General features: G+C 42.9%; 1 protein-coding gene across 5 annotated transcripts; it reads left to right on the top strand.

The window, feature by feature from the left end:
• Nucleotides 1-1,418: 1,418 nt before the first annotated feature.
• kat6b (K(lysine) acetyltransferase 6B) lies at nucleotides 1,419-24,187 on the top strand. Of its 5 annotated transcripts, none has more exons than XM_072373044.1 (17): nucleotides 1,419-1,680; nucleotides 3,715-4,559; nucleotides 8,152-8,260; nucleotides 10,440-10,555; nucleotides 10,768-10,849; nucleotides 11,349-11,478; nucleotides 11,764-12,716; nucleotides 13,804-13,955; nucleotides 14,644-14,756; nucleotides 14,888-15,029; nucleotides 15,168-15,329; nucleotides 15,822-15,915; nucleotides 17,414-17,645; nucleotides 17,925-18,084; nucleotides 18,510-18,782; nucleotides 19,632-19,920; nucleotides 20,052-24,187. In XM_072373044.1, the coding sequence occupies exons 2-17, from the start codon at nucleotides 3,942-3,944 to the stop codon at nucleotides 22,886-22,888; spliced, it is 6,462 nt and encodes a 2,153-aa protein (XP_072229145.1). In that variant the 5' UTR covers nucleotides 1,419-1,680; nucleotides 3,715-3,941; the 3' UTR covers nucleotides 22,889-24,187. The 5 variants fall into 5 exon arrangements, with proteins under 5 accessions (XP_072229145.1, XP_072229147.1, XP_072229144.1 ...); XM_072373046.1 differs by lacking the exon at nucleotides 1,419-1,680 and adding an exon at nucleotides 2,843-3,013 and having other exon boundaries at nucleotides 13,804-13,925; XM_072373043.1 differs by lacking the exon at nucleotides 1,419-1,680 and adding an exon at nucleotides 2,843-3,013.
• Nucleotides 24,188-24,483: the final 296 nt, after the last annotated feature.

Below are 24,483 nucleotides of genomic sequence, written 5' to 3'. Positions count from 1 at the left end.
TGAGGGAACTACTTATCTTCACTTTTCCAGATAAACTTTTGCCTTTCTCAGTGAATACGGGAGGTAAACAACTAAAAAGTGCATTTATTATACATTTTACAATACTGTGTTGGCCAGTGATCTGCATGCATTTAGAATATGTTTAATACCAATTATATTGTGTGGCATCAATCCACAAAATCTCATATCATTTGCAGTTTTAAGTTAAATAGTTTGAACAACTTTCAATTTGGGACTGAGAGGACTTTGGCGACTTTTGTCTATGGAGGTTGATTTCAGAATACGATAATTTTTATCTAAAACAGAAGGAAAAAAAGAGTAACTGGGGCCCTGGCCGGTGCTTTGCCCCGCAGATGGGCAGCAGTGTTTGTGAACACCAGTGTGGCAGTTGGCAGGGATGATGAGGAGGGGGATGGGCAGACTGCAATGGCACATGCTCCAATTCAAATTATCCCTGGACCCATGCAGCAGTGGAGGACCTGCTGGGGCCCTGGGTGGCATTCATTATAGCCAGACGCAGACAGGTTCTGGTCAGCGCCTCCACCCTGACACCAGTCTGACCAACATCAAACCTGGACCCTCTTTATTCCCTTTTCACCTGCTTTAACATATATTTTATTTCTAATGTCACCTAAACTGAATATTTTATTTGTCCATATTTACTACAACAGTCAGTAAGTAGAGCAAAAATAAATGTCAAAGACTGAATGACAGCAGGGTGTTAGATAACACAAATTTGGGAAATGCATACAGGTTGTAATGAGACTGGGGGCCAAATGACTATTAATACTTGTACTAGGTTAATGCAAACCAAATTACACATCAAATGTGTCTGTAGGGTGAAATCTTTTTTTTAAAAAAGCTGTTTGTACAATACTGCATTTATAATCTGACAGGAAGTTAACAATTATTTCCCTAATTACCTCTAAATTACTGCATGAAAAATTAGCTTCGCGGCATTTCTAATGCTGATAAAGAATTAAACGAGGGAATTAAAATCAGAAAATGTAATGATGAACATTATTGCTTACAACTATTGCTCTATCTTGGACTTGGCGAAAGGCAATTAACTGATTAGGGTGTCGGTGTGTAATATTCCTTATGGACCTTACTAAAACTGGTCAAGAGTGGAAGAAATGGCTAATTTTGAAATAAAAACCCGGGTTTACATGTTTGTATCAGTCACATTTCAAGCATGTGCTTCACATCAGTGGAAGTTTCAAATGCCCAGAGGGTTTTGATGTTAATAGAAGTGTTGCATAAAGAAATAAAAAAATAAATCGTTATGTAGCCTGTGGAGGCTAATCCACTCAAAACATGAAGTGTGAAAATGTTCCTTTTGGCTCATCAGTGGACGTGTTGATGGAGGGGGGGAAAAGTGAAATTGACAATATCATTGTAGGAGCGCACTAAAGGGGCGACGGTCCGCTCCACTACACTGAAGTAGGGATGTCTACAGTGGAAGAAGAAGAAGGGGGAGGGTACCACTTTGTCACAGGCTGCTATGTAGATTAACCTTTCAATTAGTTGTTATCAGGTCCTCTCCATGTCTCGGCGCAAGCTTTTCAGCCTTCGATTTAAGACATCAACTCCCACGAAATCGTACGGATATGTCGCTTCACATTTATCCTTCGACGTGATAATGAAGAGGAGTATCCAAGGGGGGGAAAACTTGAAGAGGTAAACTACCAGCAAATATTTACGGTAGCCTGTGCTCTCTTTTTCTATTTAGTTAGGTATGTTCATCTTTGCATGAAACTTGGTGTTAATTTGTTGTGGCGGCAGATTCGATTAGGTTTGTGCAACATCTGGGGAGAAAAAAAACCCCGATGTATATTCTAAGGAGGCTGTGTATCATCTCCTAATATAATATAGAAAATGAGAGCGGAGCTAAAGCTGAGAAATGGGAGCTCGGAAAACTAGCGATACATAATTGAGAAGCGGTGATGAAGGAGCTGCTCTCCCAGCTGCCGTGTTAACTTGTATTCCCCGCTGAACATCTTTTTCCCCTCCAGGGCTCACTATTTGTCCTCATTGGGAGATATTTGATAGTTAATGGTGATAAAGAGGTCATGCCATCATTGCACGGCGCAACACGGGACGTTAATAATTCCGCTTGCAGAGGTAGACCGAGCGGAAAACCTACTTTCTAGCTAAGCGGAACGTGTATTTATCGACCCAAAATTTAACGTCACATAGTTCAAACGTTGAATATCATGAGAATTACGGCTGCTCTCGGGGAAATAATGAAAAGGAAGGAAGATTTTATAGAAGAAGAAAAAAGGGGGAAAGGCAATGGCTTGGACACATTTTGCCTGCATGAGTATTGAATTTGCTAACCAGTATCATTAAAAAATTAAACGTGTTCCACTTTAAGCCAGCCTCGGAGCCTTTGCAGGTTTTATGCAAACAAATGATAGATTTAACAAACAGCCAATTAAAGTCTAAAACGATCCAAATCACTTTCAAGTGTAACCAACTGTTTCAAGGAGGAATCTAAGTAAAGGTGGGCCGGTGTTAAATGCTTTGTAAATTAGGTTAAATATTTACCTCGTATAATTTACCACTCATCTATTTTATGCTTGTTATTGTGTATTTGCAACGTAATAACGACCTATTGCCTCGGTTGGAGCCATAAGTTCAGATTTTATGAGTGTTAGAGGTGAATGATATCAATTCATCACTGGAGGCACCTTAAGAGGCGGGTCAATTGAGTGAAGTGACAGATCATACAGCCAGTGCCGTGCCTCTGAGAGTGAGCTCATACATAAAGATTGACAAGTGCTTTATCAAACCAGAAATCGGATCTTGTCTTTACAGCCAATATTGAAGTTGCTAGGGAGGGCACATTAGTGTAGGTAAGGTTTAATGAGACTCCATTGGATTGTAATCAGCGTCATGTCGGATTCATGTAAACTACAACATTGTAACAAAATGGCGACTGTTTAGGTGACATCAGTAATGCTGGCAACACTGTCATTTATCAGCTCAACTCAGCGGAACACAACTCTGGGTTTGTTACGTAGTTATTACCGGTTCCTTTTTATGCCAAACGCCTCGGTGGCGATTGCAGACGTGCCTCGAGCGCCCAAGAGCAGCTGTCAGGAAGTGAGCATTGATTATACGTGTGTCATTAAAGCTCGCGCCTATCAGTTTGTCGTTGCGGACGTCGAGCTGTCAAAAGTCTCGTGCGGATAACTAACGGTTAAACTTTACCTATGATACGTTTTTAGTGTTTTTATTCAGTTTTTGTGTGTTAAACATAAAGATAATTGCGGTGATATTCTGGAAAATGACGTGCTGTAAAAATAAATGTTAACTTGTGCGATTTTGTTAATCTCGAAAAGAAACATGAAACCGAAAATGTCTATCTGTCGACGAGGCAGTATACTTTTCTAGAAGTCAGTGGAAGTTTCTAGCTACCTGTCATAGAGTGAAAACTTGCTTTTCTTGGAAAATAGTAACTATTGAATTGGACATCTGCTTTGGTGTGTGGATTATGGTGGCAGACTATGGATTAAGTCACTCTGATTTCTTTAGCAGCCATGACAGCGGCTGCATCTGTTTTTATCCATCTGTTTCTCATGTTTTAGCACATCTTAAAAGTCCTACATTCCTTTGGCTTAGCCTTTACACCCAGTATATCACAAGCTACTTGATATGACGAGAATTGCTGTGTCTCAAAATGCACTTGTTTTTCTCTTTTCTTTTTAGATTTGATTTGGGATTTTGATAAATTCCAGAACAGCTGATCATTACCACCGTGGAATTTACTTGTGCCAACTTTTCCTCAAGTTCATCCGGGATTGTGAAGAACTGCGTGGATGCTTTCGTGGAACATAACTTCTTGACCTTACTAAGGATGTGGATGTACTCAGTTTCCAGCTGCAGAAAGGGGGAATCTTTATGGATCACATTTTTGTGAGGCTAATTGTTCAACCATGGTAAAACTTGCAAACCCTCTCTACACGGAGTGGATTCTTGAAGCAATACAAAAAATCAAAAGGCAAAAGCAGAGGCCCTCAGAGGAAAGAATTTGTCATGCAGTGGCCACTTCGCACGGACTGGACAAGAAAACCGTCCTTGAGCAGTTGGAATTAAGTGTTCATGATGGGTCTATCCTCAAGGTTACAAATAAGGGAAGCACCTCCTACAAGGACCCAGGAAATCCTGGAAGAATTGGATCAATCTTGCCTGCAAATGCACCTGTGCCATCAAAGGAATCTATATGGAATTCAGGCGATCTGCGCCATATTGATTGGAATAAAATACTTAACAGGGCTCTCGAAGGCCTGGATGATATCCATGGCTCCTCGTTAAAGAACATTGAGAGGTATCTGAGGAATCAGGATGACCTCTCAAACATCGTTGATAACCCAGCTTTCCGGCAGAGGTTGCGGCTGGCGGCTAAGCGGTCAGTTAACAACGGCAGGTTGTTAAAAAATGGCCCACGGTATAAGCTCAGCCATGGCAGTGTGGAGGGAAGGAGTTCCAGGTGTCCAAGTGCTTCCCCCTTGGTCCTGTCATCAGTGACACTCCTCCCCCATGAGCGAGACCAGGTATGCACACCTTTGCCTCTGCATTGTCATTCCCTCACCTCTTGCTGTTTCCCTTTTCACCCTTAATCTCTCCAGTGTCTTATGCAGCAGCTGACTTTCTAAAAGTGGACATCCGCATAGTCCAAATACTACAAAACACTCTCTTTATTAATGTGTTATTGATTTTAACGTTCTTACCTAGTTTAATACTCACCACATCTTTTTTTGGTCAAAAGTAAGGACTCACAGAGACTTTAGATGGGGCATTTTTACGATATTATCACCAAGTAAGAGAGATGAAGGTTTGGGCCACCAGTGAGAGAATTTAATCAATAGGAATTTTATAATTGTGGACTTAATCTTTCAAATGTAAGCATAAGAGGTCAGAAACATTGCCATCTAGAGGTCATCACTTTAAGGCTTTTTTTGCTGGTAGTTTCCATAATAAGAGAGCTTGGATAATCAGAAAGTCATGCTGACAGTGTGTGGTAGGCAGTCGGCTGTGGGCTTCCCACAAGTTATGTAACTCTAGCCTAATGACCTTAAAGGATGTGGCCGGCTGTCCTGTGAGTTGCAAAGGATTGGCAACCAGAATTATAATATTTTATTGGTGATTTGCAAGGGCGTGGGAATGTGTTGAGAAAGGAAGCCAGAATATACTCGACTACATGCAGCTGTTCTGACCTTTGTGCAAACTGAGATGCCCCAGAGAGGAAATAAAACCTTATTAACAAACTCGCAGGTTTCACTGATTTTTGATGCTTTTGTCACCTCCGAGGTGGTTCAGAGTTTGCAGAGATTCTGTTTCTGTTACCAGTGCCTGGCAATATCACACGCTGCAGACAAATGTCAGTAAGAGTGACAGCACTTTTGTAACTGCAAAGCAATTTTAAGATACTGTCAAGTGTAGGAGAGTGTTTGATGGAAAATTGCTGTAATTGTGTGGCCTTAAGTGCAGTGTGCAGTCATCTAAATAGTTTGTTCAAGGCTTTTTCCATATCTTGTGAGTAAGCTTATCAAGATTACGTGCAGTCTCATACTTTACAGTATGCACAAGTTTTTGCAGCTGAAGTGGTGAGCAGCATCAGGCAATAGAGATGTCACTGTGCTCCTCACAAGTTTCACAGTGAATAATCAGGAAGCGACACCTTGATACTGCAGCCACAACTGTGACTGTGTCTGTGGTCAGGCCAAAAGTGAAACTGAGAACTGTTTAGAGACACAGTGTCCTGCAATGCTTCTCATAGCTGAGGAAGGCCTGCTGTTTTCCATTTGGAACATTTCAACCTATTGCTCCCGGCCTGATGACATCACCTCTCTAGGTTTAACATTCACTTCAAAGGATGAGACATCTCTGCCTGCTTAGTTGTTACGGCACAACGAGAGTCTGTGTGCTGAGAATAAGAGATACTTTGAGGTTTAAAAAAAAAAAGAAGAAAAAAAAGAGCCGTCCTGGTTTGGAGTTTATTAGATTCTGAAGAGAGTCAGGCAGGAACAAAGGCGAGGAATGAGTTATTTTGTTTTGTTTTTTTACTTTATTTTTTTTGTTTTTTTTGCTGCTGTGTTATGCAACCACTTGAGCTCGCTCTCTTTCTACCAGCACTGCTCTAATAGGACCCCACCCCCTCACTCAGGACAGCCTGCTCTTTTGAAGCAGCATAATTTCCTGTAATGTACTTAATTTAGATTTCCCAAGTAAATTATCAGCATTTCTTCAGCTGTGTTTGTCTCTCTGCTTTTCGCATTGTTGCCCTGTGCAGACTACAAACTGCTTTTGATTTTAATCACCAGATCTAAAAATATTCCTAATGGAAATAAATCCAATTCCTGGATCAGACTTCAGAGTTTAGTCAGCGGAGAGTGTGTTGGGAGGTCTTATTAAGACTTGCTCTTTTAGAAAATAACTCCATCATCAGTTTGCTCTGAGCATCTATCAATAATAACACAGAAGCTGAATTTCAGTTTTATCACATAATCTTGTCCTCTTGTAAAAGAAGGAAACGAATAGAAAGAAAGAAAGGTATTTATTGTTGTAAATATGAAACATTTTTGTACCTTGGCGAGAAGTAAAAACTCTTAAGTAGTCAAAACACTGAAGCTTCCTTGTGAAATGCCTTTGCCTGCATCTTTTAGCTGTGATCATACAGAATGGCATATAATCATGGAAGAATATTTTCCTTTTATCTCAGCTGAATAAAGTCTTATTTGACCTTATTCAAGCGGACTGATATAATAGAGCAAAATTTAGTTTCATTTTCTTCCACAACATGAGACAGTTGCCTTTAACTTCTGAGCCACAGAATTAAATCCTGCAGGTATAGCTGCCTCACACATTGGGCTCTTTTGTTTTTCGTTAATCACGGCTGTGTTTGTAGACCAATGCCTTTGCACGCTTTCAAGTATTGACCTGGCAGGTTGGAAAATAGAGTAATCATTGATGTGGCTGTAAACTACTTCCTCTCACCGTAACAACTTATTGATAAAGCAAGTAACAATGACCAAATTGCTGCTGCATCCTTGCTGCGCTTCTCCTTGCGATTCATTTGGTTGGTGTGATGGACTGAACCGGCCTTGTGTATATTGGCGACTGAAAGAAAAAAGAAAAAATATTTCCCATAATTAAACCGAAGGCCAGCTGGAGGTCAGCATTAGTGGAGATATGAAAGATGCAAATTTGGTTTAGTTCAGGATGCCGGTCGACGTCATAGAAACCAGAAACTAATTATGGGCATCCCCAGAGTGCCATTCAAAGCTCCAGTCAGTTGGTAAGGACTTAGTGTGTAAACTGTTGATCAGGTGGGTTATTTATGGTCACACCCAGCGAGTGTTATTTTCCGTTTAGAACTTCAATCTTTTTGCTACTCCTCTTGAGGCTTTTGTGTGTGATCTCATTTTCAAAATCAACTTTAGGGAAGTCATATTGCGTCTGTCTGAGTTAGTCTGGTCTTGATTTCAGCCGAAGATTTGTTAAGTTTTGACTGGCATAATAATGACACTAAGTCTTTCCTGCTCTCAGCCTCCCTTCATTCAGAGTGATCAATGGGGAAATCCTCTTAAACCTTGAGCTCATATTTTACTTCTTCTGAACTCAACCATAAGCCCTTAAATGAGTGTTTGTTCTGACACTTGCAACATTTACAGTGGATCATGGCAGTAACAATGAGAACATGTTATATTATTGAGGTAATTTGATTACATGCTAGTTAATCCTTTCAGACGGGAGTGCAAGCTTTAAGAATTGGATTAAGCCCTTAAACTACGATTACCAAGATCACTTACACATTCAGATGTAATGGATAAAGGGGGGTGGATCCCAAAAGCAGCATGTCTCTGAGGATGAGATTCATTTATTATTCATTTCTAGTCTGTGAGAACTCAGCTTTTTTTTTTTTTTTTATTCTCCGAGCTTCTGCTTTAAGTTGTTATTTTTGTGGCTGTTTCATTAAATCCACACACTGGTTTTATCTTCTTGCCTTAACCAGCAGTATCGCTGCAGTTATCTTAAATATGGAGACAAGATGGCACATCCAAAAACCAACAGGCTCTCGGGCCCCGCACGCAACGCCTGTTGATGTCTCTTAAACTGTTTGTTTTTGTTTGTGTTCCCACTCAGCTCCGGGTCGACCCCATCCCAATATGCAGTTTCTGTCTTGGAACGAAAGAGTCAAATCGGGACAAGCGGCCAGAAGAACTGCTGTCCTGTGCAGACTGTGGAAGCAGTGGTAAGTCACCCTTCTGTGGCTTAATGTTCTCACAAGCCTTAACATACTGTAAACAAGACTAAACTGTCGCTAAATGGATGGTATGTTAGCAAAGGCTCAAAAGCAAAAGTATAGTCAATGTACCTGAGGAATAGAGGTGTGGAATATTATTAAAATCATTATTACGCTGTTAAGGATAGCAGGTGGTTTTTTTTCATATCAGTATTTATCATGATGTCAGATGCAGTTTGAATATATTTAAAGACCCAGGAGAATATTTAATATTGTGTTAAACACCACGAACTGTGCTCAGTTTCACTTTGCGGACAGATAAAGATAAACTCCAGTTGCAAAATCTGCCAGTTTTTAGTAAGGTTATAATTAAGACTGGTAGCAATGCAAATAAATCATGGGTGTGTATCCACCTTGTCTCAGGGATCTTGCTCAAGTGTTTTTTCAGTGCCACGGAGAAAAATTAAATGTAACGATGCTGCAGTTCGTGGACCAAATTCTCACTGATACAGTTAAGAGACTGAAATTCTTGCACACTGTATTAATTAGGGAATTACTACACTCAGTGTCACAAAAGGTTTGTCATTAGACTCTTTAACATGCATATATGTCAAGTGTGATATAAATTAAGTTAGACATCTTCATTGAGATAAGTGTAGTAATTCAACTTGAATTTACCATTGAAGTCAACAGTGTCATTTCCACTGTAGATCTGCACAAAGTAAGGCTCAACCGCTCAGTCTTTTAGGCGACACTTAGCACACAGCCTGAATAAACTTTATTGGAATTGTCAGTGTGCAAACTGACCGGTTGTTAGTGCTGACGTTTCATTGTGGTCGGTCAATTGAACCGTTCGGTGTCAGCTAAGTTATCTTAGCGGGGATATGGGTTAAAGTCCATTCAGTCCTGTAGTGAAAGCTAACACATTGTACAAGATTTGGAGAATATGCACAGTTTTGTGGGCGAACACTGCTAAGAGTGCAGTGCATCAGATTTAAAACAACTGCTACCATTACTGCCAAAATGAAAAAACGGGGTGAAACTTAAGCTGTGGGATTTCTATTCCAGTTGCACAATTAAAGAGATTCAATATGGTTATAAATGTTTTTGCCTTTTCTGTTTGAAAAGTTCCCTTTTCTTTTTTTTTCGTTGCTATAGGGTTTCGGCTTAATCCATTGCATTTTTATGAAATTTTGGCTGGTCAAGTCTTTGTATACCTCAGTATTGTTCCTTCCAAAGGAAAACTGGTCGCCTTAAATCACATGATATAACCACAATTATTAAAGCTGAAACAACAAATTCTATTAAGTCATACCAATTCCTATCATACACTAATCACCCAAACCAAACCATGTAGCAGTAACCCTCAGCATTGACGAGGCGGATGCTACTTTCCTGCTCTGTATTTCTCACTTTCCATTAAAGAATTTATTGGCAGAAAAAATGTTCAAACCGAGTTACTGAATGAATCTAAATTGCTCGTAACCTCTATAAGGCAAATGCTCCTGGTGACCATTAGAATCTGAGATCAATCGAGTCATTTTAACTCCATGCAGATCCTGGTATAGAGCACTCCAGTTATAGCGGTACAAAGATCAGCTGTTTTCTCGCCACAGATTGTTGGCATTTCCTTTAGTGTTCTTTTGTTCCTGGCAAAACTGGCCCATAAAATTACCTCTGCTATGGAGACATTTATGTCTGAACAATTATTTTAAATGCCGTAAGGAATTGTTCTCCAGGTGACATTTTTATAGCTCAAATTTGACTAAGTAGCGTCGTGGTGGTTTTCATTAACCACTTGGTAGTGTACACAAATTGTGCTCTCACTGTAAAACAGCTGTTTTACAACCATGAGAGGGAGCCGGGTGAGAGAGAAGGCAAGCTTTTACATGACTTTCATGGATCGGCTTCCATTAGAAAGAGTGCTGCTACTGTTTCTGCCTCATTAAGATCAAATTATCTGTAATTAGCGGCTCAGATGTTTAATCATACTGTTTTTAGACACAAGTTGTGGCAGTGAGAGAAACTGGCGTGGACACACAGGCCTGCCATTGTTTTTAATGATTTAATATGTTAATATTTAACTTTACAGTGTGACTTGATGGAAAACATTATCCCTAGCTTGTTTACTTAGTCAGTGCTGGTAGAAAGGTGTCATGCTAATATGTATTTTCTATTGCTTCTGAAGGGCATCCGTCATGTCTGAAATTTTCCCCTGAATTAACCTCAAATGTGAAGAGATTGCGGTGGCAGTGTATTGAATGCAAAACCTGCAGCTCCTGTCGAATACAGGGAAAAAATGCTGTGAGTATAATACATGCATCCTAACACACCATTTTCTGTCTGGTTGGCTTGAAGGTAGATCCCATTTTGTACATCCCTGAGGATTTGTTGAGATTTGTAAAGCCTCTCATGTGCACAAGTGGGCCTATTTTTCTGAAAGACTTTAAATGACGGGGGTGTTTACATGTATGCAACTGGGACATCCCTTACACATGCCTACTGTTCCCTTTCAGGATGAGATGCTTTTCTGCGATTCATGTGATCGAGGCTTTCACATGGAATGCTGCGATCCGCCGCTTTCAAGAATGCCAAAAGGTGAGGTGTTTACACTGTCTGGCTTCTCGGTTTCCCCCTCCGCTGTCAATTCAAAGCCTTTTCTTCACATACGGCCGTTTGGGGCTGTCACTCAGCACACAGAGAAGCAGCAGTGGCTTATTAGGAGCTTTGCATGCATATCAAATTATTCCAGCATCCCCAGGGAGATTCACTATCTCTGGATTACAGTACTGACCCTACAGCGAGGCTTGTAATGATGGTGCACGTACTGTAGTGGAATATTTGGCGGGCAATTCATACAAGTCACATAGCTTGGCTGAACAAACTGACACAAAGTCTATTTTGCGGGACAGAGAACTGACCCAGTGTTTTTCTAATGGATTTTCGCTTTGTGCTGAGTAATTGATTGTCATTGTGAGCTGGTGGGATACTCGCCAGAGCTTTGTATTAAAGGAAATGTTTCAAATGAATGTACTGTATGTCCTCTGAATTGATGAACCCAACCAAACGGCACTCTCTGTGTTTGGACACCCTGCAGGAACCTGGATCTGCCAAGTCTGCAGGCCAAAGGAGAATGGGAAAAAACTGCTGCACAAGAAGGCCGATCAGATCAAACGTCGATATGCAAAGCCAATCGGGAGGCCCAGAAATAAGCTCAAACAAAGAATGTAAGTGTGCAGATATCTGAATATTAGCAGTTTAATTTGGTATAATACCACTGTACTCTCTGAGATAACAGCTGAGATCCAAAAGCATGCCAACATTGCTAAAAAGAGGCAACATGACCGCATGGTTTGTGATCTGTACTATGAATTCTATAGCTGGCTTAGGTAGAAAAAAAATTCCTTTGTCAATGCATTTATAAATAAAAGTCGTTGGTAGATTTCGAGTATGTACATACATGAGAAAACGTTCCTATTTTACAACAGGATTCTTTGTCCTTGTCCCGGCAGGTGTGTAACCAGTGGTGATGGCTCCATGGTAGCACTTGGAGGAAGGGGGTCACCTGGTAGGGTTCAAAAGATTACCGTCTGTTCTACACCTTCATCTGGTCATGCTGCATCTGTGAAGGACGCCAGAGACAGATTGGCTGTTGCAGAACCTTGTTGTGCGGTCAACGCCACCCAAATCACCACCTCCCCTCCCACCACCACTCCCTCCCTCACGCCCACCTCCACCCCAGCCACACTCACTGTTAACAAGAAAACCAAAGGGCTTATTGATGGGCTTTCCAAATTCTTTACTCCTTCCCCTGTGGGCCGTCGCTCGCGAGCTGTAGTCATAGAGTCGCCCGCCAGACAGTTAAGCTCTAGAGACAAGGGTCCGCCCCAACTGTCCAAGCCACCAGAGCAGTTTACCTTTGCTGCTGATGCCTCTCAAAAGATAACCCCATCATCCTCTGCACTTCCTCCCTCTTCCACATTGCCAGGACTTAGCCCCCCCTCACAGGTGTCCAGCAGCTCCACCTCTGCTAACTCGCCACAGAGCTCTTCCAGCCAGTCTAGTGTTCCTTCCCTGAGTAGTCTCTGCAGCAGCAGCCAACTTAAGGGACTTTTTGACGGACTCTCTCACATTTATACTACTCAGGGACAGTCGCGGAAAAAGAGACTACCATGCTACGCCCCACCTAAGCGCATGCCCCATAAGCAGGATTTGTCCAAAACGGGGCCCCAGTGCCTTGGAAAAAACGAGTTAAATAGAATTAGGCTACACTCCACATCTGTTGGGCTTGGCCGACCCAGAGGACACCCATTTAAGATGGTCAGTCATTTCAAACGTAACCCTTTCCTTAAAAAACACAGGACACTAGGCAGGCTGAGGTATAAAGTGAGCCCTCTGAAGGGAGCCCCCTCACCAGGAAAGGGAGACTTGACAGACGGAAGAATTAAGCCTGAGAATAATCATGGTAAGCAAGGCTCAAAATTCCAGCCAAGACCTGCGTCTCCACACCTTTAAGCTTCTTCTTCTTTTTTTTTTTCTTTTTTTTTTTTTTTAAAGCTTGACAAACGCATTATTTTTTTCTAAACTAGAGCTAATCTTTTCACTGAGAAGACACCCTCAACATTCTAACAGACTACTAATCCTCTTCCTAATTTGAATTCTTTTTAGTTTATTAACACAGTTTCGTTGCGTTTTGACTTGGCTGCGAAGTTTACGTGGCTTCCATCCTCTCGCCCGTTGGCTTTTTGTCATAGTGCATGGCCCACTAACTCCCTCATGTTGCTCCCTGCTCTGTCCTTGACCCTCTGCAGTAGTGTGCACATTGTGAACACTACATAGTAGAAAAACTGTAGTCACATCGCGCTCTTCCTCATCCCACCCTCACCCTCAAAATCACTCTCCACCTCACTTCCAGTGGTCATTAGATGCATACAACCCAGTGATTCACCCACCCAAGTGGACTCAGAGCTGACATGATGATTACACCTAGAAGTTCTCTAACCCTTACATTTTACTGTCTTCAGGAATGAAGACAAAGTAAACACATATTTCAAGAAAATCTAAACAATATCCTGCACAAGCACTAAGTTCTCCAGCAGCACATATCCATAAATATGCTAATGACACATCACTTCCACTTGTAATGGGTTTTTGTTTTGGTGGTTAAGTCATGGTGTTGATGTCTTTCATGAAATTACTGCCTGCTTTCCAACATCAGTTGCTTTTCATGTTGACACTCGCTCCCTTCACTGCATCTGCTTCTTAATTCATGGGAAACTGTCTTGGTGGATGACTAAGCACATGAAAGCGGTTATGCAATTAGAGTGATTTAGTTTCTCACTTCATTACATTAGGGATTTTCATATAAACATCCAAAGATGATACATTATGAAATTCCTCAGAGACCCAGCCTCAAACAGACTCAGCAGCAGTACTCACAGTATAAGCACATTTGCATAGAATGCATTTATGAGATTATCCAGCCACGGCTGCTTCAGACATGCCGATAGGCTATCTCATATGCTGATGTTGTGTTATTGTGCCTGTCACAGGCCACGATGTGGAGCAACATGTGAAGCGGGAGGCCCCGGCAGATTTCGTGGCCATGTCCAGAGACCACGTCACAGAGGAGGACATTGAGACGTTCACGCGGGTCCAGGAACTCGCCGCTCAGGTAAGGAAACTGGGTGGAAATATCAAACATGTGAGACAAGTTGGCAACTCTGTTCTTAAATCCATAGAGATGCTCAAGAAAACGTCTGGGTTCACACAAGGGGACACAGTGCTTAACACAAAATCCACAGTCAGAGTCACTGAGTGAATTGTTACCATTTTTGAAGCCGATCGATATTCCATCCAGTTGATGTTTCACCAGCAGGGCCACAAGTTTGTCTCATCCCAGTCTGATTTCCTGGTAATATTAATCCTGTCTGGTAGCGATCAGTGTAATTATCTCTTTATTTTCAGGCCTGGCAAGCTGTTCTCAATTGTCAATTGTTGATGTTTATTTTGTTAGCTAGCTCTTAATAGTGCCCATGTAGCTGAGACTGATTGTGCCTGTGATTATTAACAATTATGAACAATGTCATTAATGATGGTTAGAATGATAACCTGCTGACTCTTTAGTGATCGTAGATACAGATGTAATACCGAGATACCCATGAACATTTCATATGATCATGAAAACTGATTTAAAACTCAGAAGATTGCGCGAGGAGACCGATATTGGCCAGATGTGGTGTATCTTTCATTTTCCCATGCGAATTGTGAACTACAATCTTGATAAGAGTTTGTCATGGCACAATTCGTGGACTTGAGATAAGAGACACTGTAACATTGAATTATCTGGGTCACTGACTTTAACAGTTTGCCTTTGTAAAATCTTTTCACAGAAAACTGGATCTCTGATGAGCACAGACTCCAATCGATGCCCTGCTGTAATTGAATTCGGGAAGTATGAGATTCAAACCTGGTACTCATCACCGTACCCACCTGAATATTCAAGGTAATGCTTTCTGTTTTGCCTTTTTTGTTTGTTTTTTAAGTTTAGTTTCTTCTCTAGAAGTGAGGACAGTTATTCGAGTTGCATTTATATCTAAGGTGGTATTATAAAACTTCCCTTCTTGTCTTCACCAGATTACAAAAGCTTTATCTGTGCGAGTTCTGTCTGAAGTACATGAGAAGCAAAAACATTCTCCAGAGACACACAAAGAAGTGTGGCTGGTTCCACCCACCAGCCAATGAAATCTACAGAAAGGACAACCTTTCCGTATTTGAGGTCAGCTTTCCTTTACAGTAATAAAGCAGTAACTGTATGCTGCATAAGATCTCACCACTGAATAGGCTCTGGGAGGGAGAGGGGAAAAATTGGAACTGTTTGAGCAGTGTCCCCTTGCTCTTTTTATTCCGTGTTTAGGTTGATGGAAATGTCAGCAAACTCTTCTGCCAAAACCTCTGCCTCTTAGCCAAGCTTTTCCTGGATCACAAGACCTTGTATTATGATGTGGAGCCTTTCCTCTTCTACATACTTACAAAGAATGATGAGAAAGGCTGTCATCTTGTGGGCTATTTCTCCAAGGTATGAATTACAGAGTGATTTTATGGGAAACGAAGGAATACCGCACATCATTTTTGAACGATGACTCTGATACAGAAAGACCTCACTGTAATTTGTCAGTTTTTGCAACACAGATTGAACATATATTCACAAAGATGCCTGAAAGATGAGTTGATTCATTTGGTTAGTCAAGCGAAAAAAGAAGAAAAAGAAAAATGTTGGATCTGGCACTTCACACGTGGGAATTTGAATCTTTTCTCTTCATTTTGCATTCGTTAAACAAGCACATATCACAGTGTTCTGACTAACAGCCACATTTATCAGCAGATTAACTGATAATCACAGTTATTGTTAACCACAGCCCTAATTCTCACACAGTGATAGTTTGAAAGTGAAAGTCAGTGTGTGTGTGGTGTGCATGTGCACAGCTTAAGACAAGGACAATGGCAGGTGCAGTAAATTGCGAGCTTCAGCAGAGCTCTGACATACTTGATCTGTTTCTCCTTCCCTCAGGAAAAGCTTTGCCAGCAGAAGTACAATGTCTCCTGCATAATGATCATGCCTCAGTACCAAAGGCAAGGATTTGGAAGGTTCCTCATTGATTTCAGTAAGTTCCTTAATGCTTTTTTAGACCATCAAAATCGCCCTTTTTCATCAGTCTTCACAAACAATTCCAGATTAAGGGGTGGATTTGTAGCTTGTGGCAAGGTGCTGTTATTCTGTTAAGGCATTGAAGGAGTCTAATCAAGAACATTCATGTACCGCAATCAAAGATGATTAGGAGTGAGAAACATAACATTCTGGCCGCCTGCATTATATGATGGCGAGCAGTATTTTACCTAAGCATTGCCTAAATAATTTTCCAATAGAAAATGCCCCCCGACCTGTCTCCTTGACTTGTGATGAAGTGGAGATGCTGCTTTTATGTTTTAGTGTAATAAATGCAGCGCATCCAATATATAGCTTTGTGGTCCACATAAGAAAACAGTTGCTGTTTTGAGTGGATTTCTGTTTTTAGTCAGGCAGGTTTTTTGTCATTATAGGCGTTTTTATTATTTTCAAGAGTTGTCTCTTTGTCGACTTTGTGTGCGTGGGGAAGACAAGGAGAAAAGTGAGCCCAGGGAGGGCGGGCGGTAATGGAGCATTTGATTTCCTGTTCACTTTGGGAGCCATTGAGACAGAGATGCGAGAGGATCTGTGATTTTGAGAGTGTGCTGATAACAAAGACAGGGATTAAGGGAGATTGAGCACAGCTGAGTTCTGAGCTCTTTGAAGGCTTTATTGGAAAATGTAGCTTTGGAGCGGGAAGTTGTTTAGATTAAGATTTTCTGTTATATTGGATTGTATTAGAGAAACACTTTGTCTCAGGCAGCTCTGAGAGCACAGAATTAGTACATGTGCCTGTGCGTTTGGGGGGGGGGGGGGGGTTCCCTTTCAAATCATAATTAAAATAACTCAAAGTAGCTCTTTGGTTTGATTTATGACTGAAAAACAAAAAAAAGCATTTTCATTTAGTGTACTTTAATATTCATTGCTACGTGTTTGTTATCAGAAGCTCATTTTCTTAGCCTTGGTAATGAATATTGTCATGATTAGTGGAATATTATGTGTTCACTGTTTGGTGATTAGATTAGCTTGTTTGGTTCTTGGAATTGGGTGCACATTAAGGCATTAATTAATTTCATGCCACTCATAATGGATGACCCTTGACTGGACTGCCATAAAACTAATTATACTTGCATACATATTAGTATTAGGGCTTTTTTTCTTCTTCGTTATCTCTCCTAAGTGTAATCTTCTACGAGCAGTGAGATCCAGCTGCTTCTCTTTTTCACTGTCACTTTGTTTTCTCGTTGCTCCCCTCTTTCAACCTCCTTTGTTGCCCTTGCCAGCGTGTATCATAGTTTCTGACAGAGGTTGAAGGAGTGGAAATCTGATTGCCTTTCCTCGCTTTACACTATTTGAAGGTGAATCCCAACCATGGCTCAGTGTCACATCTTGACATGAGTATCTAAGGGGCTGAATTGCAATCTGAAATAAACCAGCGGCAGCCTGTAGCTCGACTAAAGCATTTTTTTGTTTTTGTTTTATTTGTGTCTTTTTAGGTTACCTTCTCACTAGGCAAGAAGGACAAGCTGGCTCCCCGGAGAAGCCGCTGTCAGATCTGGGTCGCTTATCCTACCTGGCATATTGGAAAAGTGTCATACTGGTGCACCTTTATAAGCACCCAGATAAACACATCAGTGTTAAAGGAATAAGCAGGGCCACTGGGATGTGTCCACACGACATCGCTGCTACTCTCCAGCAGCTCGGCATGATTGACAGACAGGATGGCAGGTCAGTTCGTGAGCCACGGTCTCCTTCAGCCAGCGCTGCCGCTTCTGTGTGCTGTGTGACTTATCCAGGCCAGCAAGTATTTTTAACTGCATATCCATTAATGCTGCTGAATATTGACAGAAGTAAGTCAGGTTAAGTACCCCTGAGGACATGGAGCACCTGTGGTCCCAAAGAGCCTGTCTTTGTACTTGTATTTAAGCACATGTAACCCTCTCTCTACATTTGCTAGTGCTACCATCTGTAATGTACTGTTAATGTGCTCTTCCCTCTGTGTCATAGGATTGTGTTAATCAGAAGAGAGCGATTGATCCAGAGGCACATGGAGAGGCTGAGAGCTAGCCCACGTCAGAATGAGGTAGACCCAAATGCCTTGCGCTGGACACCATCCACAACTCTGAATGCCGTCCTGTCTGAGGAGGAGAGGGAGGCAGAGATGGATGTAGGTTTCATTGTTCAAGAGACATTAGTTGTTTGTTTACAGCTGCCTGAAACGCTGTTAGTGGATGTTTGTTTGATTAGCTGGGGAGTTCAAATAGAGGCCATTAATGGGAAAGGCATTCTCCCTGTCAGCAGGCATCTAATGTTGTGCAAAATTGTCCTAAATCAGTTTCACTACATAATTGATAGTACTGAATATTCCATGAAATGCAATCTTTCCACGGTTGCTTAACAGAAATGTTTCCATCATGACGGGCGGACATCCAATCAGGACAATGCTCATTTTATCTGGAGAAACCTGCAGTGATTCATTTGTCATGATGTTAATTCCAATCTCTTGTTTTCCCATTAGCCTCGTTGCTCAGATGTTCTAGCCACACGTGCTCCTTTCCCAGAGATAATGCGTCTTGTCTGTTTAATTACCAGGCTGAGCGGCTGAAGGAGCAGGCCAGTTGCTGGGAGCAGGAGGAGAGAGAGGGTCACATGATGACTCACAGTGGCAGGCAACCTCTCACAAAAGTCCACTGCAAGATACCCTACAGGACCTACGAACGCCGCCCTGCGCCTCCCTGGACCAGGCGCATCCAGCAGTCGGAGCCAGTGAGCGATGACGAAGCTGATGACGACGACGATGATGACTCCGATGGCTCACCACCCATCCTGACAAAAGCCCATGCCATGCTTGCAGCCAAAAGAAAGGTGACTTTTAGTGCTTGTTGATGTGAATCATGCTTCTTCTGTGCCACAAGTCTCTGATATGATCGCCACATTGATAGTCTACACTCCTAAGATAAAGTGGAACTGCATGTATATTTAGACACTTTTACGTCATGAAAGACCATGTTGTTTTCTTGAGTGAGATGGAAAGGTTTGATAAATATTCATAAATTGAGGAAAGGGTTCAGTGACTTCTTCCCGTCATCTGGAACCTCCCTGTGTGCCTGCAGCAGTAGATAATAGATTGTGTTTTCACTGGCGGTGTCGAGACTGTGCTGGCTAAACCTTGTACTATTGTCAGTGGTCATGGTTAATTTACCGCCCTCCTCTGTGCTCACATCTGTTCTATCTATATGGCACTGCCCCCTTGTGCTGGAGATAATATTACAGCTGGCTACATGATGTCAGAGAGCCCTTTAAAAGAAGAGCAGCATGGAAACCATAAAAAATGACACTGGCTGTTGGAGTTTATTTAGTGCGTTAGCTACAGTATTGATTTCACATTCTCCTCATGAAGGATTTCAGAGACGAGAGCGGTAAAGTCGTAGGCAGCTGATGGGAAACAACTGGAGAATGTAAAATATAGACTGTGGTCTCTGCTTACTCTGCCTTTCTCATTTGTGGTTTTCCACAGCAGGCTCCATTGCCGAAACATTTAGTCTTGCAGTGTGGTTTAAACATTTAGCACAGAAACCTGAATGAGTTCCACTTATATCCTCATGGAGGTTATCCACCTAGTGCCCCAGTTTTTCTGTCTTAACATATCTACTCGACTGTGAGGGAGGTTTTACTTTGTTTTCATTGGTTCTTCTCTTGTTATTTGCTTTTTAGAGAACCATTGTTCTCAAGAAGAGAGGGCGTAAAAGGAAGCGAATAAACAGCAGCGTAACAACAGAAACCATTTCTGAGACGACAGAGGTGCTGAACGAGCCATTCGACAACTCAGAGGATGAACGTCCAATGCCCATGCTGGAGCGCACCTCCAGAATGGGTGAGATGGAGGAAGATGAGGAGGAGGTGGAGGAGGCACGACAAGACAAAACACCAATGAAACGCCGGAGAGGTCGCCCAAGGCTGGAAAAAAATGCACAGAAAGACAATCTTAAGCACTGGGATGAAGGTATTTGCATTTGTTGGAAAAGTCCTATTTATGCTCGTTTGTTTTAGATTACTTTAAAAAATGTTCTGCTGTAGTTTTTGTACCTTTGTGGCAAAAGAGTAAGCTTTTTTTTCTTTTCTTTTAATCTGTAGGAGCTGACATTTTATCCAAGAGACCTAGCAGACCCCGTCCAGTGAAACGGAAAAAAGGCTGGCCCAAAGGAGTGAAACGTGGTCCTCCTAAATGGAGGCTAAAAAACGAACGAAAGATGGGCTTTAAGTTGAACCTATACACTCCCCCTGAAACACCAATGGAGGCAGAACAGCACCATATTCAGACTGAGGAAGCAAAAGCTGAACCTGACCAGGATATTGTGAGTGCAGATGAGGGCAGCAAAGCCGGCAGAGGCTTGGGTAGTCCAGATATAACACAAGAGGGGCTCCACTCCGAGCCCTTTAGCCCGGCTGACCATGGCTCCCAGAAGTCGAGCTCCCCTGAAGGATCACCGGTGGCTTCTCCGGCATGCTCACCTGCTGCCTCTCTTGAAGCCGTCTCCCCCAGGCCTGTGGACAGAGGTGGCTCCCCAGAACCGTGTGAGGATGACCAGCAGGAGAGTGAACATCAGCAAGACTCACCAGCCAAGGATGTTGAGCACGGCACCGAGGGGGCTGTATCACTGGAGAATGACAATGAGGAAGATTTTGAGGAGGAGCACAGAGCTCAGATAGAGGATCGCAATGCAGATGATGAAGATAGTCTCAGAAAGGCGGCAGGACCTGACAGTATAGAAGTGTTGGAACAGAATTCGAAAGACATACCAAAATGCTCACAACCTTTTTTAGATCCAAAAGAAGACAATGGCTCTGACTTGAGTCTGCAGGTTTCTAAAGTATTGTGTAGTGAGGAGGAACCAGCTGCTGCTGCAGCAAACAACCAGGATGAAACGACAGAAAGTGAAGTGGCAGCACCTCCACCTGAAGCAGTACCAGTCGCTTCAATAGCAGCCGTAGACTCTGATAATCCTGCGGACTCTGAGTCAGAGGAGGAATGCACACCCAGTCCTTGTCCGAATCACCCACCTCTTCCACCTGCAGGGAGGTCAACACTCAGTCCTGTGCTGAGAGAGGATTCCCCAGTCATTACAGAGATTGACTCAGAAACTGCCCAAGCTGTTCAGTCCCTGACGCAACAAACTGAGCGAGATAATGTTTTCCAGGACTGTGTGGAGAGCCAGGAGCCCTGCAGGAATCTGCAGACTTTTACCCACGTGGCTCAAAGCCCCCAGCTCACCTCACTGGATGACTGCCCCCAGTCAGACCACAGCAGCCCCCTTTCCTCCGCGCAGTCCCATCCCAGCCAATCGGTACGCTCTGTTAGCAGCCCAGCTGTCTCCATTCTTGAGAGCGGCTACACTCAGATTAGCCCTGACCATAGCGCCATCTCAGTGCCCTCGCTCCACAACATGGAGACAAGCCCCATGATGGATGTGCCGTCTGTGTCAGATCACTCCCAGCAAGTGGTGGACAGTGGCTTCAGCGATCTGGGCAGTATCGAGAGTACCACGGAGAACTACGAGAACCCCAGCAGCTACGACTCCACCATGGGGGGTAGCATCTGTGGGGCAGGGCCCTCCCAGAACAGCTGCTCATATGGCACTATCCCCCCCAGTGGTCTGCCCCAGAGCAGCTGTGCTGTGAGCCAACAAATGGCTGCGGTTAACCCTGGCAGCTGCGGAATGATTCAGCAGAACAGCCTGAGCTCGCCGCCGCACTGCAACGTCAAGTCGCCACAGGGCTGCGTGGTGGTGGAGAGGCCTCCCAGCAACAGCCAGCACAACCAGCACAGCCAACACAGCCAGCGCAGCCAGCACAGTCAACACGGTCAACACAACTCCCACAGCAGGCACGGCCCACACAATCAGCACAGCCAACACAATCAGCATGGTCCACACAATCAGCTAACCCAGCATAGTCAACACAATCCCCACAACCAGCATAGTCACCACCACAATCACCACCTGCAGCACAATCAGCTCAGCCAGCACAATCAGCATGCTCAGCATAGCCTTCACAATCAACACAGTCAGCACAGCCAGCAGCAGCCCATGGCACAGTGCGCCATACCCACCAATTTCACCACCACCATGCAGCTGGCAGACATTCCTGAGTCTGGCAACCCCAACTTTGCCCTCTATGAGAGGATCAACCACCAGGGGGAGTACGGCAGCGGGCACTACTCTCAGTCATCAGGTCTCAGTCTGGCCAAGCTGCAGCAGTTCACAAACACGTTCATCGACCACCCTCGCTCGCTCCCTTTCAACCACACGGCTTCACACCCCATCACATCTTATGCAAACACCCCTTCGCTGTCATCACAGCACTCTAGCCTGGTATCTTTGTCCCAGACCCCACACAGAGTCCCCAACCCCCAGGTGCAGGCCACCATGACCCCGCCCCCAAATCTTAGCTCACCACCACCCATGATGCTACAGCGCAACGTGGGCATCCCACCCTCGCAGCGCATTCAACCCCAGATGACGTCTAAGAATCACATCTCTGCACGCTCCAAGTCAGCCCCGCTGTCGCACCACCACCAACAGCAGATGTATGCCCGACCTCCACAGACTGTTGCCATGCAGGCACCACCCAGGACGCTGGCAGCCATGCCACGCATGAACATGAGCATGAACATCATGCCGGCACCAGGCTACAATGTCAACTCCATGAACATGCCCTCCCTCAACGCCATGAATGGCTACAGCATGAGCCAGCCCATGATGAACAGTGGCTACCATGGCAACCATGCCTATATGAACCAGTCACCCCAGTACTCTATGCAGATGGGCATGATGGGAACACAGCCATACCCCCAGCAGCCCATGCAGGCTCCACCACATGGCAACATGGTGTACTCTCCAGCTGGTCACCATGGTTACATGAACACAGGCATGTCCAAGCAGTCCCTGAAAAGGCCTTTCATCAGGCGGTAACTCTCCGCAGGACTGAGCTGGTCCGTCTCACGTGCATTTGGCAGTTTTAAAGATGCACTGATCTGGCCTTGTTCTCCTTTTCTTTTCATTATCCTTTTTGTCACGTTTCTTTCTTAAAAACCAGCAGCAGCACTTGGAAAGAATGCAAAATATTTTCATCGGTGAGTCAACTTCAAAGCTAACGTTAAAACGTATTTTTGTCCTCCAGATGGGAAGCCTTACATCATTACGATGAAAATCTATTTAATTCATGTTAGCGTCTCTGATGTGTCTTTAGCCGGGCGGGTTCAGAGCTCAGACGTAGAGAATTCATCAGTGGTCTTGCAGTTGTGTAGCAGCCTCAAATGAAGCCATTTAATGTGCCTGCTACAAGTGCAGATAGTGGCTGTTTGAACCTGTTCAGTGTACCTGTCTAACAGTGCTGACAATTAGTTTGTACTATAATCATGCCTTTGTATATTTAAATTATTGTACTTATTTTGTAAAGTGACAAAAGCATGCTTCGGTCTCTGTTAGTGACAGTGCATTGAGTAGTACTGTACAAGTGTTGTGCTTAATAGCAAGCCATTTTAAAAATATCTGGCCTTTATTAGGTTTCCCTCCACAGGGAGAAAGATGAAACTATATTTTGTTAAATCTAATAATGTAAAAAAAATGTAAACTTAGTCCCGTTTTCTGTTTGGTTTGAGAGGTTTTATTGCGATGTATGTATAATTCTGAAGTCTTTTTGTAACAGATCTCCTTGAGGCAGCTTTCTGTTTAATAAAACAGACTGATTTCTGTCGAAATAACAAAGCATATCTCAGTGTTTGTACCCTGAAAATTCTAAAACATTTCAAAGTGTCCAGAAGTGTGGCAGAATTTAAAAAAAAAAAACAAAAAAAAAACTAAATGATTATAACGATGAATAACAAATAAAGAAGATATAAATTTAGTCCAAAGTTGATATTTTACATAATGCCTTTAAAGCTACGTTTTCATTCCATCTGTAGATTTGTTTTCTATCTTTATAAAATGTTGGATTTATATTTTACTGAAGTGTAGAGCCTGTGAATAGACCAAACTAAGCTAATGGATTGCATGTAAAACGCAACTTGTACTTGTGTTTTTGTTAATATTGCTCTTTTTGTAGCCTTTGTACCTGTACAGAGTTGCTGGTAAGAACAGGAGGGAAATACCTGGCTATGTGCACACAAATCGGACAGAATGACATTCTTGTATTTATGACTTTCCTCTTTTTGTCAGTCACTTAAAATGCTGTACATTTTAGCATAAGAATAAATTATGATTGACCATGTACTTGATTGTTCTCCTTTGATTTGAAGCCTTTGCCGGTCTGAGGCCTGTCGTAGGTGTCACCCAGAGCGAAAAAGTACTGTGAAAGGAAAAGTGTTGGGACTCGATTTAGCTTTGATTTTTGTCGCTTCTAAACTCTTAAGGTGTCATGGTTGTGTCTGGAAAAGTTTCAGGACGGCAGAAACAAATGGAGCAGGTGAGCCTTGCTCTCAGAATGAATATTACACTTTCAAGGATACAGAGCTGCTTAACCGTCCAAATGCAACATCATTCTAATTGTTTAGTGCCAATGAACTTTG

Source organism: Leuresthes tenuis, unplaced genomic scaffold, assembly GCF_036924035.1.
Source record: "Leuresthes tenuis unplaced genomic scaffold, fLeuTen1.0.hap1 SCAF_20, whole genome shotgun sequence".
NCBI lineage: Eukaryota > Metazoa > Chordata > Actinopteri > Atheriniformes > Atherinopsidae > Leuresthes > Leuresthes tenuis.
The sequence above is the reverse complement of the archived record's forward strand: the minus strand, read 5'-3'. Positions and strand labels throughout refer to the sequence as shown.

Excerpts from the sequence above, each read along its gene's own strand:
- kat6b (XM_072373044.1), top strand. The coding sequence starts at position 3,942 with ATGGTAAAACTTGCAAACCCTCTCTACACGGAGTGGATTCTTGAAGCA. Across the intron at positions 14,757-14,887 it reads TACCCACCTGAATATTCAAG|ATTACAAAAGCTTTATCTGT; the intron begins GTAATGCTTTCT and ends TGTCTTCACCAG. Across the intron at positions 18,783-19,631 it reads TGCTTGCAGCCAAAAGAAAG|AGAACCATTGTTCTCAAGAA; the intron begins GTGACTTTTAGT and ends TTTGCTTTTTAG.